Source organism: Trichomonascus vanleenenianus (assembly GCF_965637985.1).
Source record: "Trichomonascus vanleenenianus strain CLIB 3782 genome assembly, contig: TRVA0_010S, whole genome shotgun sequence".
Lineage (NCBI taxonomy): Eukaryota > Fungi > Ascomycota > Dipodascomycetes > Dipodascales > Trichomonascaceae > Blastobotrys > Blastobotrys vanleenenianus.
The window spans coordinates 101,171-116,649 of NW_027481877.1; the positions used below are offsets into that span (position 1 = coordinate 101,171).

The following is a 15,479-nucleotide window of genomic DNA, read 5'->3' on the forward strand; positions in this document are numbered from 1 at the left end:
CCCATGCGGTAGTACTAATATCATCAGTTACGTTAGCCGAGATGAATTCCTCTACGTATTTGAATCAATTCTCCACCTCCCCCAGTACATCAATACACGCCTTTCCTGCGCTACTCGACCACAACCCATTTCCTCATGGTGCTGTCTACATCAATTCGTTTGTATCTAGGAAGTGTACCACGTAATTCAACTAACCATTCTATTAATCTTTCTCTATCATATAGATCTATTGCGTACCACAGTAGTACAATGTAGTTCGCTTAACCATTCTGGTTATAATGAAATGCACAGCCCCACCATACTTTGCTGTGCTTTTGGCATTTGGTACCCCACGCCGCATACGACCACGAGACTCGTACGCACAGCCCTGCTGCTATAACCTGACTACAGCCTTCACCCGGAAACGATATAGTACAAATAAACACCAAATAAGAGTGGAGAATGCCAATATTATCATATTAGTACTGTCTATATTACAGGGGTTGTCAGAAGTGGCTTGTTTCTCGCATGTGGATAACCAGGATAGTGGGGAGGGTCACGGTGCAGCCATAAAAGAGAGATCGTCCCCCTCCTTCATGCACTCTCGACTGAATACACATTTTCTTGATTTCTTCATCCTTCCTATATCCAACATTTAGAATAGAGATTTTCCCCCTATGAACGACACTAAGAAGCGGTGGAGGCTGTCAACCCTCGTTAAGCTCTTCATATCGCCTGACAAGCCCGTTATGCTGGTGGAGCCCAAGCGGAGACGGCGCCGGTCGCTGTTCCGATCCTCTAGCAGTAGCTCTGACGAGGTGTACCCGGTAGAGGACCTGTTTCATCCCCCTCACTACCACCAGATAGTGGACTCCCAACCACCGCACGAAAAACCTTCTTTGCCTATGGTTCAAGTGGAGAAGCAGGAAGCCCAGACCAAGCCAATAGATCAGGCGATCCACGACACGCTGCAGGGCGTCGTCGAGAAGGTAGAGGCGGCTGCTGGCTCAGCGGACCCCGACGACGAACAATGTAGTGATATCGACGATGATAATGTCGATGAGGACGATGATCTGTGGAGCGACCTCGAGGAAGAGGAGGAGGAGGAGCGCATCAACCCTGCCTATAAAGCGTGGAAGCGCAACCGTCGCATATGGACGCATGGTACTCATCTCGACACGACTACGGTTGAGAAGTTTGAGGATCGGATCGTGCACGGTCCGTTTAAAGACGTACCCGAGCGGAACTTCCCGTCTATCTATCGCATGCTCGTCAAGGAGTCGCGGCACTTGAAAGAGCCCATCAACCTGGCTGACGCCATTCGAGTGATCAAGGCTGGTTGGATTGCCGACGGAACCTGGCCTACTAACCCGACAGTCTAAACCTCCCCTAATTTAATGTTTATACGATACCTTTAATGATGTACTCCATATTTAATGATTCATGATAATGTATATTTATATGATCTTTGGTTACAATCCGCATTAGTCGTTTCTGCAGCCAATTGATCGCCTTCTGTAGTGATATCGGTTGTAATAATTAATAATTAATTCTCATGATCTCCTTCTTCATTATGACTTTTTGATCATCTTATGATTTCGTGATCTCCTTGGACTCTTTTATGGCATATAATGACTTCGTGATTCTCGTTATCTTTCTTATGACCATCTATAATGATTTCACGCTTGAAGCTGGTCATTGCGCGATTTAAGATGGCCATCGTTAGTCTCCATTATTATAATTCATGATGTTAGATCAGATCAGTCAGCCTCGGGTATTTCATGAAGCTGGCAATACTCAAGATTTCAAATTCTTGCTTTATCATAGAAAAGGAGCCTCATGATTAGCATGCATTACCCATCCTGAACCCAAGTCACCTTCATGATTTATAGCGACTTTCAAGATTCTTCCATTATGGATTTTGATGAACACGACCTCCTTGGCAAACCCATTTTTGACCATAAGTGGGTATTATCCTTAACTCATCCATATTCATTAACGAGATTGCATGAGCGCAGTCTCCTCAGTTCATTCATCACGATTTACAACAGATCAAAAATCCAGTTAATCATCCTCATGATTGACGTACTTAATAGCCCGCTCAAGTACCCGTATGTCTTCATCAACCATCTCAGCCCAGTTCTGTACGTCTCCCGTCTCCTTGATCACTTTCATCGCGTAATCATTGGAATTGCTCAGCTGCTGCCGCGCTTTCTTCACCTGCGCCACTTGATTGTTCAGCTTGGAGACCTGCTGATTTACCAGTTTGTGCGTCTTGTGGATCTCCTCAATCTTATCCACTAAAGGCCTTTCAATCGCTTCCGGCGACAGAGATATCTGAGTCGCCAGACGCTGAGAGGCCGACTGGGCCATCTCATACCGCTGCGACTGGCCGATCCAGCTCTCTTTTATCAGCTTATTAGCACTAGTTTCCTTATTCATACTGCCCAAACTATGCAATCCAGCTAGATAGTACCGCGTAGCAGTTAGTCCCCCCCAGGGTGTGAGATGTGGGAGGTTCCCAATATTAAGGGGAATCAACCAACCTCCGATCACCACAATCAAGCCCTTTGAATTAATAACGCCTATTTCCGATACGACTTTCCTGGGCAAATGAAAGTCTTCTCTGCCACTCCAGTGTGGAGCTCGGGCGGCAGTAATCGCAAAATCACTGCCATTTTCGGGTATGGCGATAAGCTGCTGGTAGGGTTCGCGGACGGTGCCTTCGATATCCACACTGTGTCGGACCCTTTTTCCCCTGACCTGCAGGCCTCGTTGCTCAAAACATGCAATGGGTTCTCCAAGAAGTCAATCGACCAGATTGGCCTGGTCAAGAACGCCGGCGGTCTGGTTGTTTTGACCGATAGTGTGGTCCACATCTTCGACATGGACACTTTTAACCTTGTTGAAAAGCTCCATGCCACTAAGCAGGCGACCCAGTTCGCAGCGTATGAGGGGATTGTTGATGTGCATGGTATTCCCACTGTGGTCAATGTACTCGCCGTGGCCTGTAGACGTAAGCTTGTGTGGTACGTATGGAGCGACTCTGAGTTTGTGCGCCATAGAGACGTGCAATTGGCCGATAGAATTAGAGCGATTGCGTTCCTCGACCAGAACAAAGTTGTCTGTGGCCTGGCTGGCGACTTTGTGGTGGTGGATCTTAATTCTGGTGAAGTGGTCAACACTATACCCATGCCAACGGACTCTGGATTGAGCTATTGGTACTCGTACGGAGGTGGTCAAAACAATCCTTTGGCTCTGCACTTGCCGCCCAATTTCTTATCGAGCGAGTCTCAGCCGCAGGCCAAGGTATCCGCTTTGGTTTCCAAGGGCCTCACTACTCGATACCTTGATCCGTCGGGTAATGTACAAATCCACGAGCCAATGGATTGGTCTGTCCCGCCGAGCTTTCTCGGGTACTCATACCCGTACCTACTGGGAATTATTGGAGACAAAATCGAAGTGAGGAACCTCGAAACGAATTTCTTGCTACAGGAGATTGAGTTCTCGGGGGTCAGGTTCATTAACAATGGTAAATTGTTGTATGCTGCGAGTTCTACAGAAATTGTGCGGTACCTTGTTTCTGATTATGTCGACCAAGTGAGGGAGCTAGCCGGTGAGAACAAAATTGGTGAGGCGATATCCCTCTTGAATCAGATAGAGCCGGTTTTGATCAGCGATAAAGAGAGCATGCTGCGCGACTTGTTGAAAATGAATGCCACCAAAATGTTTAATGAGGAACACAAGTACGCAGAGGCGCTACTTGTATTTTCCGATATCTCAGCACCGCCGCAGGATGTCATTGACCTGTTCCCAGAAGAAATTTCGGGCTATCTACACAAGCAACAGCAAAAAGCTAGCCCAGAATCCGAACAGCACAAACAGACAGATTTAGGGCCCGGCAAACAGCAAGTCGGTTCGGAATCTGATAAACATGTCGAACCCACGAAGGAAGAGGGTGAATCACAACAAGCTGAAGCTGAAGAGCAGCATGGAGAAGAACAACAACAACAACAACAACAACAACAACAAGAAGAAGAAGAAGAAGAAGAAGAAGAAGAAGACGAAGAAGCTAGCGCGTCCAAGAATGATACCCATGCAGATAGTAAGGTCGACAATTCAATTGTTCCTAAGGAAGACCTGATAACCGCTGTGAAGGCTCTGCAGCCATACCTGGCAGACACGCGAAGAAAGATAGCAACTTTGATGACAAAGTCCGGAGAAAAGATCAAGTTCCAAGGATTCGAACTCTCTGAAGAAATCTACGGCAATCTTAACGACGCTGCTGCTTTGGTCGACACTACCCTGTTCCAGTGCTATCTCCTTACCTCTCCATCGCTAATTGGATCCCTTGTGCGAGTAGCCAATAACTGCGATGTCGAAATAGTTGAAAAGAAGCTCAAAGAGCTCGGCAAGTCCAGAGAGCTCATTGACTTCTACTTCTCCAAAGGAATGCATTCTGAGGCACTGAAGGAGCTCGAAAAAATAGCAAAAGAGCAGGATTCGCCTCAATTGTTAGTCAACTATCTGGAGAAACTTAATGACGCGAGCATTGATCTTATCATCCAGTATGCATTCTGGCCCATCTCTGTTGACAAGGAGTACGCCTACGACCTCTTTTTCAACGATACCCTGACTTCCCATCAAAAGATCTTCCCATTCCTCAAAGAGCTGGATGATAGTACTCTTGAACTGCCTATAAAGTATCTTGAGCGCGTTCTATCCAGCGATGTTTATATACAAACATCGGCCGACTATGATAATCTTGCTTTGGCGTACACGAAAAGCATAGAACGTGGCGATAAACTCGGCCTATGGTGCACTTATATCGAATTCCTCGAGACCAACGATAAGTTGCGTCCGTCGAGGTTAATCAGTCAAATACCCTACAGACGACAATTCTTCCAGCCTCATGCAATTTTGTATGGAAAGAAAGGCAACCACCATAAAGCACTAGAAATTTATGCGTTTGAGCTGGGAGATAACACTATGGCTAAAGGCTATTGTGCTCGACAGTTTGATCGGGACCCAGAAACAGGTGTAAAGTGCCTCCACATCCTTTTTGATCTCTACCTCTCCAAAGGCGACGGGTATACGATAGAGTTACTCCAGCTTCTCAAATCCCAAGGCTCACGAATGTCTGCAATTAATGTCATTGAAAAGCTGCCGCCGAGCATTCAAATTGACCAAATCAGTCAATTCCTTCAATCTCAGCTTCGGTCGCTTCAATCCGAGCTCAAAACGGGACAGATGGAGGCGGCTGCTCGCAAAGTTAACCTCGTCAAGACTCACGAACAGCTCCTTGAACTGCATCAGCGGCATGCCCTTGTAACGAATCTCAAGACTTGCCGTGTGTGTATGAAGCGCCTGGGACACTCCGTCATCTCGATGTTCCCTGATGGTTCAGTAGTGCACTATGGATGCTCGAAGCTGTACAAGGACAAGCTGAAAGACCAGCAGTCGAGCATGCGAGCAATTAGTGTTGGCGAGCATAACGAACACAAATAGAAATGACCCAGAATAGATCATCCACTAACATGTCTAAAGTTTTTGATTGTGTTATCTATTAAAAAAAATGTTACAACGCTCTAAGGTAGTTGAGAACACCGCCGCAGTATTTCACCAGCGTATCCAATCGTTCAGCTTCCTTCTGCTGTTCCGATTCCCACGCTTTAAGGCTTGATTCAAGCAGACCTCCGTGTTCCAGAATAACGTCACCATGGGCACGAAGGAGCATACTCATCCACGCTTGGACCAATTCGTAATCCTTTCGCATCTGAAGCCGCTTGGTAAACCCATCAATGAGCGTCACAAACTCTTCCAAAGGTGGAAGTGTTTTGAGAGACCGGATCTCGACGTCGGTTGCCGCAGGCGAAAGTGTCTTCAGGTGGTCAATAACACCAACGAGGTCCTTAGCACGAAGTAGCTGAGTGAACTTGGACTCAGCAGCATAGTCAGACGGATTTCGAAGTCTATCCTTGCCAGTCTCTTCGTCCTGTTTCTTCTTGTCATCGCTATTGTATTGACCAAGGAAGAATGGAAGCTTTTCAGGGGCCTTTGGAGCCTCGGTAGGCTTGTTTCGCAGCTTAATTACGTCAAGATGCTGAAGAGTATTGAACTTAGCTCTAGGCTGCAAACTGAATGTGAGCAGCTTGTTACTGAGCTGTTCAACCGATGCGTAAGCCAGTGCACCTTCTGCCTTCTTCGCTTCGTCAAATGCACCTTCGAGAATATTGGCACCTCCCTCGCCAGCGACGTTTGGCATGGAGATATCAACAATGTCGTCTTCTTCAACGTGTCTGTTGGCATTGGCGAACCCGCTGAACTGCGATTTGAGAGTCCACAACTGGATCCCAACAGACTCAACGTGAGTGGTAGCAAGCCAGTCGCCGGTAGGGCTGATTCTGAGGCCCGTGGCAACAGATTCAACACGAACTGCATCTATACATCCACCCGATGGTAAGTCCCAGGTTCGAACCGTGCTGTCAAGACTGGCGGAAATAATCCACCGTCCGTCCGGCGTGAAATCGAAGGAAGTAATTCGGTTAGAGTGGCCCCACAGCTCTCGCACCACCCTTCGAGTCTCGGTATCGATAACAACAACACTGAGGTTATCGAGTGCGACTGCGAGGAGAGAACCGTGCAAACGCATATCAGTCGCCGAAGCATCCAGGACCACAGTATCAATGAGCTTGCCAGTTTTGAAATCGTGGAATGCAACTCGGCCATCAAACGAGCACGACATAATAGTAGTATTCCTGGCATCGACAATGATACCTGTGACAGCCTTGGAGTGAGCTTTGGACACTCGTCGACGCAGCAGACCACTCTGCATGTTGTAAACGGCAATTCCACCATTGGACGAGCCGATGATACCAAAGTTACCACAGTGGGAGACGCACACTGACTTGACTAAGCCACCATCAATAGTCTCAAACTTGTATTTGCCGACAATGCCCCTGGCTCCGCTCCATGTTCGAGCATAATTCAAATTCTTGTGGCTGGTTAGGATGTTGTCCCATCGATTTTGCTTGTCTGCCTGATACGAAAGGCCAGTGATAACAGGGAACTTCTCCCTGAAACTGTGCTTCTGGGTTTTAGCCTTGCTTGTTCGCTGCGAGAACTCATACGACTGGGCATCCTTCCGTAGAGAGAAGCTCCACAGTGAACTATCCTGCGAAGCAGACAGGATAAAGTGGGACTCCTCGTCAGTGAAAGAAATGGTGGTAGGCGGACGCGAATGACCACCTCTCGATCGCAGATGTCGTGGAGGCGAGCTAATAGAAGTGTTGCTGGCACTGTTGGTAATAGCTGGGTCGAAAACAAGTTCCTGAATGAGGTTGTCGCCACCATTGGACACGACAATGGGCTGGCCGTTGAGGAAATGGACATTGGCTACTCCGCCGGCATTTTCGTCGTGGACACCTCGCACCGAATGGATTCGTTTACGCAGGTTCAAGTCGTAGAAGAACAAATCACCCGCAGCAGTACCAATGGCAAGCTGCGCAGATCCGTCAGTTCTAAATGACATGGTGGTGATACGCTCGCTAACTCCCATAGTGAAAAGGATTTTGCCCTTCTTCAAGTTGTACAAGTGGACATCTCCGTTGGTCGTAGCCACAGCCATGATATCAAGCGCTGGAGCGCTCTCGACGGTGGCAATTGGATGCTCGAACTTATCCTCAGTGTAGATAAGCTTGCCAGTTCTGACATTGAACAGCAGGAGACAAGCATCAGTCACGACAACAACCTTGTTAAGGTACGTGGGCAAGTGCACAATCTGGAGAACTTTGCCGACTACAGTAGGAATCTTGTAGTTGGTGTACTCTTCGAACTCTTCGTGGGGGGACTTTGGATTCGTCTTGTAGACATAGACCATGCTCTCAGTGGCGCAGACGAAATATTCGCCAAACAGAAGCAAATCCGTAATAGGAGACACGTCTCCATCCACATCCTGAGGCAATTCGATCGCCTTTAGCAGCTTTCCTCGCTTAAAGATGCCAATAGACCGTCCCCAAGACGCTAACACATAGTGGAAGTGAGTATGCAGCTTAGTGATTGGAGTAGGAGTCTGGGGGCTTGAAACAAATAGCAGATGCAAGGTCGAAGCGTCGAATATCTGGAAGCTGTTGCCTACAGAGGATGTGATCGTGAAGGACTGGCCGAGAGCTCCAACCGCTATGGGGACCTGATTCGTCACCAGACCGATGGTACGAAACGGAGAGAAGATTTTAGACCCAGTTCTCCGGGTCTTTTCCTCCTCTTCTCCTGCTCCATTGACGAGCTTTCTCCTCTTCGTAGCATCCACCATTCTTGGACACCAAAAGTTATTTGGATCTCGGGGTTCGAAGTTGATTTTTCAAATCAGTGATCGGCGATAAAAAAAAATTCCAGTCCGCAGTATTTTTGGGTCCGCAGAGTACATGGCATCACCAACGGATCTATCATGAAAAGCGGAGATTATCCGGTCTCCGCTGTTTATTCGCTTTTTCCCACCCCTTACTTCACCCATGTCGCAATTGTATTATAATCAATGCTATATTTCGGGGCGTATCGGAATCATTGTATTTTGATAACCGTCTGAATATCTTTTTAAGTATGCTGCTGTATATTTGTAAAGTTCTAGCCCTGGTTGCAGGGGTTCAGCTACCGCGACTGTAGATACGTAATAGCCGGTGGCGTAAACAATTGAGCCTCAAATGCCAAAGTAATATTCAATCTGAACGACGCAATGTAAGGAATTAGCTTTGTCCTCACTTCACAGAATATCGATTTCCCTCGCGTATTCGCCCGTTTAACATACCAACGGATCGATATATCCTGTCGGGCTACTCGCTACGCATGTCGCATTGTCGCATTGTCGGAAATCGTGAAAAAAACGCCCGACGTTCACGTGACCTTCAGCCGCGTTCTTCCGCCCCTCCTCAGCGTTCCCCTAGAGACACCCCATGCAGCCCATGTGCGTCGCCCCCGAGGCCAGAGGCGGATGTTTGGGTTTATCGAGGACTAAACAAAAAGGGACCCCCATACCGAGCAGCGGAAAAAAGGTTTTTAGTTCTTTTTGCTCTTATTCTCCACATTAAAGTTACGCCAGGGGACACTACAAATACAATGAGCATGGACGGGGAGATTGATCCGCTAGCTCCCGTGGATAACAACTTCGACACCAAGTCGCTGGAAGACACCTCGAGGCGATCCTCGGACTCAGTGCCCAATCTCAACTCTAGAGAGGAAGAACTCCTGACCGGCCACCGGTCCGTGTTCTCTGCGGCTAAGCGCTCAGCGTCCCAACCGGCTGCCATGACTCGAGGGTCCGTTTCGTCTACGTCGACCACGTGGTCGGGGATGGACATGACCTCGATCCCGAAGATTGGCAAGATTGGAGTCTGCGCTATGGACTCCAAGGCACGGTCCAAGCCATGCAGACACATTCTTAACAAGCTGATTGAGCATGGCGAGTTTGAAACGGTCATCTTTGGAGATAAAGTGATTCTAGACGAGACGGTAGAGAACTGGCCAACTTGCGATTTCCTAATCTGCTTTTTCTCCACTGGATTCCCGCTACAGAAGGCCATCCAGTACGTACAACTGAGGAAGCCGTATCTGGTAAATGATCTCGAACTGCAAAAGGTTCTGTGGGACCGGCGGCTCGTTTTGAGGCTGCTTGATTCGTGCAATGTCCTTAGCCCGAAACGCATTGTCATTTCGCGCGATGGTGGGCCCAAGATCGAGTCCAAGGTAGCCGAAAAACTGCGACAGAAGGGCGTCAGTCTGGATCCGGATCCGGAACTTACTTTTGAGATGATTGACGATGGCGAAACGCTCAAATGCTCGGACGGGCAGACTCTGCGGAAGCCATTTGTCGAGAAGCCCGTGGACGGCGAGGACCACAATATTTACGTTTACTATAGCAAGGAGAAAGGTGGCGGTGGCCGACGGCTGTTTAGAAAAGTTGGCAACAAATCTTCCGAGTACGACCCCGAATTGACGACTCCCCGGACCCAGGGATCGTACATTTACGAGGAGTTTATGGACACTGACAACTTTGAGGACGTCAAGGCGTATACAGTTGGTAAGAGCTATTGCCATGCCGAAACGCGAAAGAGCCCCGTGGTGGATGGCATCGTCCGGCGTAACACATATGGCAAGGAGATACGGTTTGTCACCAAGCTCAGCGACGAGGAGGTCCGCATGGCGTCGAACATTTCTGAGACGTTTGAGCAGACTATTTGCGGATTCGATTTGCTTCGAGTCAATGGCAAGAGCTACGTCATTGATGTGAACGGGTTTTCATTTGTAAAGGACAACAAGGACTACTACGACAATTGCGCGCGGATCCTGCGGCAGCTATTTTTGAAGGCGAGGCGTGAGCGAGATAAGAACGTGACTGCAAACGAACAATCGCCGAGCGCCGAAGAAAAGCAACAGAAATGGGTGCTCAAGGGCCAGGTCACGGTGGTGAGGCACGCCGACCGCACGCCGAAGCAAAAGTTCAAATTCTCCTTCAAGTCGCGCCTGTTTATTGATTTGCTCCAAGGCCACAAGTTTGAAGTCATTATCCGTGAGAAGGGCCACTTGCTGCGAGTGTTACAGGCAGTGGTGGAGGCGCAGCGGACCCATATCGAGGACGAGGCTAAGCTGGCTCAGCTCAAGGCTGCGCTGGAAAAGAAGATGGACCTGCCTGGTACGAAGGTACAGATCAAGCCGACGCTGAACAAGGAGACAGATGAAGTAGAAAAGGTACAGCTCATCATCAAGTGGGGTGGCGAGCCGACTCACTCTGCGCGGTACCAGACGGTTGATCTAGGCGAGCAGCTGCGCAAGGACCTTATGCTATTGAACAAGAACGCGCTGGGTGACGTCAAGATCTTCACTTCTTCCGAGCGCCGCGTGATTGCGTCGGCGAACCTGTTCGCCACGGCGTTCCTTGACAGTGAGGAAATCCCTGACTCGCTCATCTCGGTACGCAAGGACCTGCTTGACGACTCCAATGCGGCCAAGGATCTTATGGACAAGGTAAAGAAGAAGCTCAAGCCAATGCTGCGAAAAGGTATGGACCCTCCTCCGCAGTTTACGTGGCCTGCGAAGGTGCCGGAACCGTTTATTGTTCTTAGCCGGGTAGTGGAGCTCATGAACTATCATCGATCAGTGCTAGAGTACAATTACCAGCACAAGGATGTTAGTCAGTTTCAGTCTCGGTGGTGCTGTAACGAGGACCCATACTTGTTCCGGGAGCGATGGGACAAGCTTTTCTCCGAGTTTGAAACGGTTGACAAGGTTGACCCGTCGAAGATTTCCGAGCTCTATGACACGATGAAGTTTGATGGTCTTCATAATCGGCAATTCCTGGAGAATGTGTTTTTGGCGGATCCGGAGGTGCATGCTGCATTAGAGCCGTCGCAGTACCACATCCCTAGCCTCAAGGTGCACGTCCATGGATTCGAACACCCTCCATCATCTCCGCAGGTCGGGTCCGGGCCAGGGTTTGGCAGGCATTCGTCAGCGAGCTCAAGCAGCAACGGCAATACCTCGTCGTCAGAGCGATCAAATTCTGGCGACGTCAAGTCCAAGTCGGATAAGTCTGCCTCTGATAAGAGCGGGCCGTTTGATGGGCCAGAGTTTACCCATTTGCGGGAGCTATACAAGCTGGCGAAGATCTTGTTTGACTTTATATGCCCACAAGAGTACGGCATTGAGGAAAAAGAGAAGCTTGACATTGGTTTACTCACTTCTCTACCTCTGGTCAAGCAGATCCTTAGCGATATTGATCACATGAAGGCTACCGATACTGGCGGGGCCAGTGTTTATTACTTTACGAAGGAGTCGCACATTTACACGCTTCTCAATGTCATTTACGAGTCGCAAGTACCTACGCGCATTGCTCGCAACTCACTTCCGGAGTTGGACTACCTGACTCAAATCACGTTTGAGCTCTACGAGTCGGCTGATCCTCACACGGCGGAGAAGCGATACAGCATTCGGATTACCATTTCGCCCGGGTGCAACACGCAGGACCCGCTGGACATCCAATTGGATTCGAAGCATTGTATTTCGTGCATCCCCAGGATTGGGCTTACGAGGCATCTGGACAGTGATTTGGTAACGAGCCGGCTTCGAAACCGGTTCTCGCGAGTCTGCATGCCCCGCAAGTTCATTCCAGTTAACATTTCCTCTACGTAGATGTGCCAGTTTTGTAACTTCGCTAATCTACTAAATACCCACTCGAGATGCAAAGCACCACCCAATATCTATTCAATGTCACAAAATATCACGCAATATCTCTATTCAGTTCCAATGCTAAAATACAATCCCTTCGCACAATAAATGCTGCTCAAATATCTCTATTCAGTCCCAATAAATAACCAAATAGTAAAGTGCTCCCCCAACATTCTCTATCCCAATAAATAACCCTCCAAATGTAAAATAAAACGCACTCTCTGGTGCAATATATAATAAAACAATGCTATGATCAATTCAGTCTAAACATAAGCCAATTGTTCGAATAATGCAGAGATACTCTCACCATGGTGGTTTCGTCGAATGCACTCGGCGAAAATGGGAGAAATATCGATAACCGTAAGCTTATCAGCCCGATCAACCCGCTCAGGCGCGATCGGATACGTATTGGTGACAACGATCTGGTCAATGCATGGGCAATCATTGAGCTCCTCCAGCGAGTCGCCGCCGAAGACACCGTGAGTGGCAACAACGTACACTCGCTTAGCGCCGCAATTGAGCCGACAGTGCTCGGCTGCCGCAATGAACGAGCCAGGCTTGTCAATCATATCGTCAATAATAATAGCAGTCTTGTCCCGCACATCACCCACCAGAGTAATAAGCTTCTCCAGGTGGAAATGCTCCTCCTCATCGTCGTCGTCAGACCCTGCGGCGTCCACAGTGCCCCCCAGAGCGTGCGGCTGATCAACATGGCTCACGCCGTCCTGCTGGGAGGTCACTGATTCGATCGCCGCACGGTCTGCGGCGCTCTCCCCCGAGGTGTTTGCCGCTTCAACCTCATCATATGGCGACGGGTAGTCGTCGTCTACGACATGACCCTGGACGACACGGGCCACCTGGATGCCGAGGGCGTTAATAACGTCCTCCTCGTCCGACGAGTCGTCGAGATGCGGCGAGGCCGCCCCATTCTGGGCAACTACGCCATTGGGGAGGCTCTTTACATTGGCATTGTTTACCAGCTTATTATGGTCCCTCCAGATCGGCTTATCCTTAGTTCGTCGCCGGTCCGTGTGGATCATGGCGAAATTCACCTTGAGCGCATCGGCAAGCGAAGTAACTCGCTTCGTACCACCCGGGTTCTTCGATACGATAACAGCCGACCGGTAGTCAGGCACGTTGTGTCTGATCCACCGCACCAGCGTCGGGCCCGCATACAGATTGTCCACAGGCCGCGAGAAGAAGCCCTGCATCTGCGTCGCGTGAAGATCCATGGTGATCACATGGTCCGCACCAGCCATGATGAGCAGGTTAGCCAGCATTCTTGCTGTGATGGCGCCCCGATGCTTCTTCATCTTGGACTGCTTCGAGTACGGGAAGAACGGGATCACCGCGGTGATTTTGTTCGCCGAACCGCCACGGCAGCCCGAGATGAGGATTAGCAGCTCCATGATGTGGTCGTTGATGGTGTCCGATCCGGACTGGATCACGTAGACGTCCTCGTCCCGTACGGAGACGCCAATCTCAACCGACGTCTCGCCGTTGGCAAACTTCTTGAGCGTGCATGGCCCAGGCTCCACCCCGAGCCGGTCGCAGATCATCTTCCCCAGCTCCGGGTGAGAGCTACCCACGAACACATGTGACTTCCGCATCCTTCAAGTATCTCCAATCGTCGGTATTCGGACTGCTCTGGTTGGTCGCAATGGCTGATTTCCCCCGGGGACGACAAAAGCCGCTGAAAAATTCCTAAATTTTTCTTATCTCCCGACGCGCGCCCCACACCATTATATATTCGGTCCCCGACACGCCCCCATGAGGTAGATAACGCGAGCTCCAATTGGACCATTTCTCTTTGATTGTTTGTTTGGGGGGGGGGGGGGGGCTTGTTGTTCGTTTGATTTGAAGGGGCCAGCCCCTCCAAACCTCCCCGGGGGCTCCGCTGCGCGGAGGAGTTTCATGGACCTGAGTGTTCCTCCTCCGCGAAGCGGAGCTACGGGAGCTCGAGGGCTGGCCCTCGAATAGATAACATATGCAGCTTAATTTTTAAAGTTGTCGAACGATGTATAGTGCGGAGAACGTTCTGAGTTTAACGCTGGCTGTTGCATAGAAGCGAGTATAACGTGCGGCTCATGCGGCTCGAAACCGAAAGATGGATGTCCCAATTAGGCAACACATAAACAAATCAACACATTGGCGAAATTTCATTACAGTACGTAAAAACTATGCTACAAAAGAGAAGTGGTGAAGGAGAAGTAGGACAAAAAAGGATAATAAATAAAAATGGGCCAAAAAAGAATTAGGCGGAATTGGTCTATCCCAAACCGCCAAATGGCCCGCGGATTCGTCTAGCCAGTTGCATGTCTTTTTGCATGATGGTCACTCGTTTGGCATGGATGGCCAGTAGGTTAGTATCTTCAAATAGATGGACTAGAAACGCCTCAGCAGCTTCTTGCAGCGCTAATATGGCCACGGATTGCCATCTCAGCTCTAAGTCGTGGTAGAATGAGTTGCAGATTTCTCGCACCAGTCTAGCAAACGGCAGCTTCCGTAGTAACAGATCTGTAGTCTTCTGATACTGTCTAATTTCTCGTAGTGCGACGGTGCCTGGTCTATATCGTCGTTTCTTCTGGGTGGGTACTGGGTCTTGATCTATATTTATCAGGGGTCGTCAGCCTCTAGTATTATAAGCAATTGAGCTTTTACTTACGCGTCAGATGTTTAGTAGCAGGCCGCTTGGTTAATTTCTTTCCGCCACCACTGCTTTTGGCTCGGTCCCTCCCAGACGTGCTGGCCGAAGACGTGTTGAACCTCGCCATTTGGTAGGTGCCTGGAGTATGGAAAAATCAATAAACGCGTGTGTTAACAGTAAAAAAGCGAACATAATTATGTTTGGGACGCGCGCGCCGTTTAATAATTGACCGAACGTTATGCGTGCGGCTTACCATTATTGATATCTTCCTTCGTCCTGAAAACGTAGATAGCAGCGGAATTCAACCCCAATTTTGTTCTATTACATGGTATTAGTACCAATTAGTTGTATGCTGAACAGCGATATAGGTTAGCCTAATTGAGCTGGCTAACTCATATGGGACTTCTGTGAGGGTGCACATATCGTCAGCCCTTCCTGGAGATAAAACATTTAAACAATTGCGGCCTTCTGTATCTCAGAGTTTTATTATTGGGGATTTGACTTAGTAAATGGGGTGTAGCACTTCTATAATAGTATCTGATGGACGTGGTTCGTCCAGCTATAGCACGCGCGCGGTATCAAAATGCACTGAATTAATAGCTTGAAAGTTGAAATTTCCAACATAAAGGTTACAACA

General features: G+C 49.0%; 6 protein-coding genes across 6 annotated transcripts; 3 read left to right on the plus strand and 3 right to left on the minus strand.

The window, feature by feature from the left end:
* Positions 1-656: 656 nt before the first annotated feature.
* Positions 657-1,361, plus strand: GAG1 (Gag1p; the record flags this gene model as incomplete). The annotated part of the gene is made up of 1 exon (XM_076683685.1): positions 657-1,361. One exon carries the CDS (start codon positions 657-659, stop codon positions 1,359-1,361), a length of 705 nt encoding a protein of 234 aa, XP_076542029.1.
* A 1,231-nt stretch (positions 1,362-2,592) lies between these two features.
* On the plus strand, positions 2,593-5,487 carry VAM6 (Vam6p; the record flags this gene model as incomplete). The annotated part of the gene is made up of 1 exon (XM_076683686.1): positions 2,593-5,487. One exon carries the CDS (start codon positions 2,593-2,595, stop codon positions 5,485-5,487), a length of 2,895 nt encoding a protein of 964 aa, XP_076542030.1.
* A 70-nt stretch (positions 5,488-5,557) lies between these two features.
* UTP21 (rRNA-processing protein UTP21) lies at positions 5,558-8,290 on the minus strand (the record flags this gene model as incomplete). Its single annotated transcript, XM_076683687.1, has 1 exon — positions 5,558-8,290. One exon carries the CDS (start codon positions 8,288-8,290, stop codon positions 5,558-5,560), a length of 2,733 nt encoding a protein of 910 aa, XP_076542031.1.
* Positions 8,291-8,820: 530 nt separating this feature from the next.
* VIP1 (inositol polyphosphate kinase VIP1) lies at positions 8,821-12,159 on the plus strand (the record flags this gene model as incomplete). Its single annotated transcript, XM_076683688.1, has 1 exon — positions 8,821-12,159. One exon carries the CDS (start codon positions 8,821-8,823, stop codon positions 12,157-12,159), a length of 3,339 nt encoding a protein of 1,112 aa, XP_076542032.1.
* A 299-nt stretch (positions 12,160-12,458) lies between these two features.
* PRS1 (ribose phosphate diphosphokinase subunit PRS1) lies at positions 12,459-13,754 on the minus strand (the record flags this gene model as incomplete). Its single annotated transcript, XM_076683689.1, has 1 exon — positions 12,459-13,754. One exon carries the CDS (start codon positions 13,752-13,754, stop codon positions 12,459-12,461), a length of 1,296 nt encoding a protein of 431 aa, XP_076542033.1.
* A 710-nt stretch (positions 13,755-14,464) lies between these two features.
* On the minus strand, positions 14,465-14,969 carry HHT1 (histone H3 family protein; the record flags this gene model as incomplete). The annotated part of the gene is made up of 2 exons (XM_076683690.1): positions 14,465-14,802; positions 14,861-14,969. The coding sequence occupies 2 exons, from the start codon at positions 14,967-14,969 to the stop codon at positions 14,465-14,467; spliced, it is 447 nt and encodes a 148-aa protein (XP_076542034.1).
* Positions 14,970-15,479: the final 510 nt, after the last annotated feature.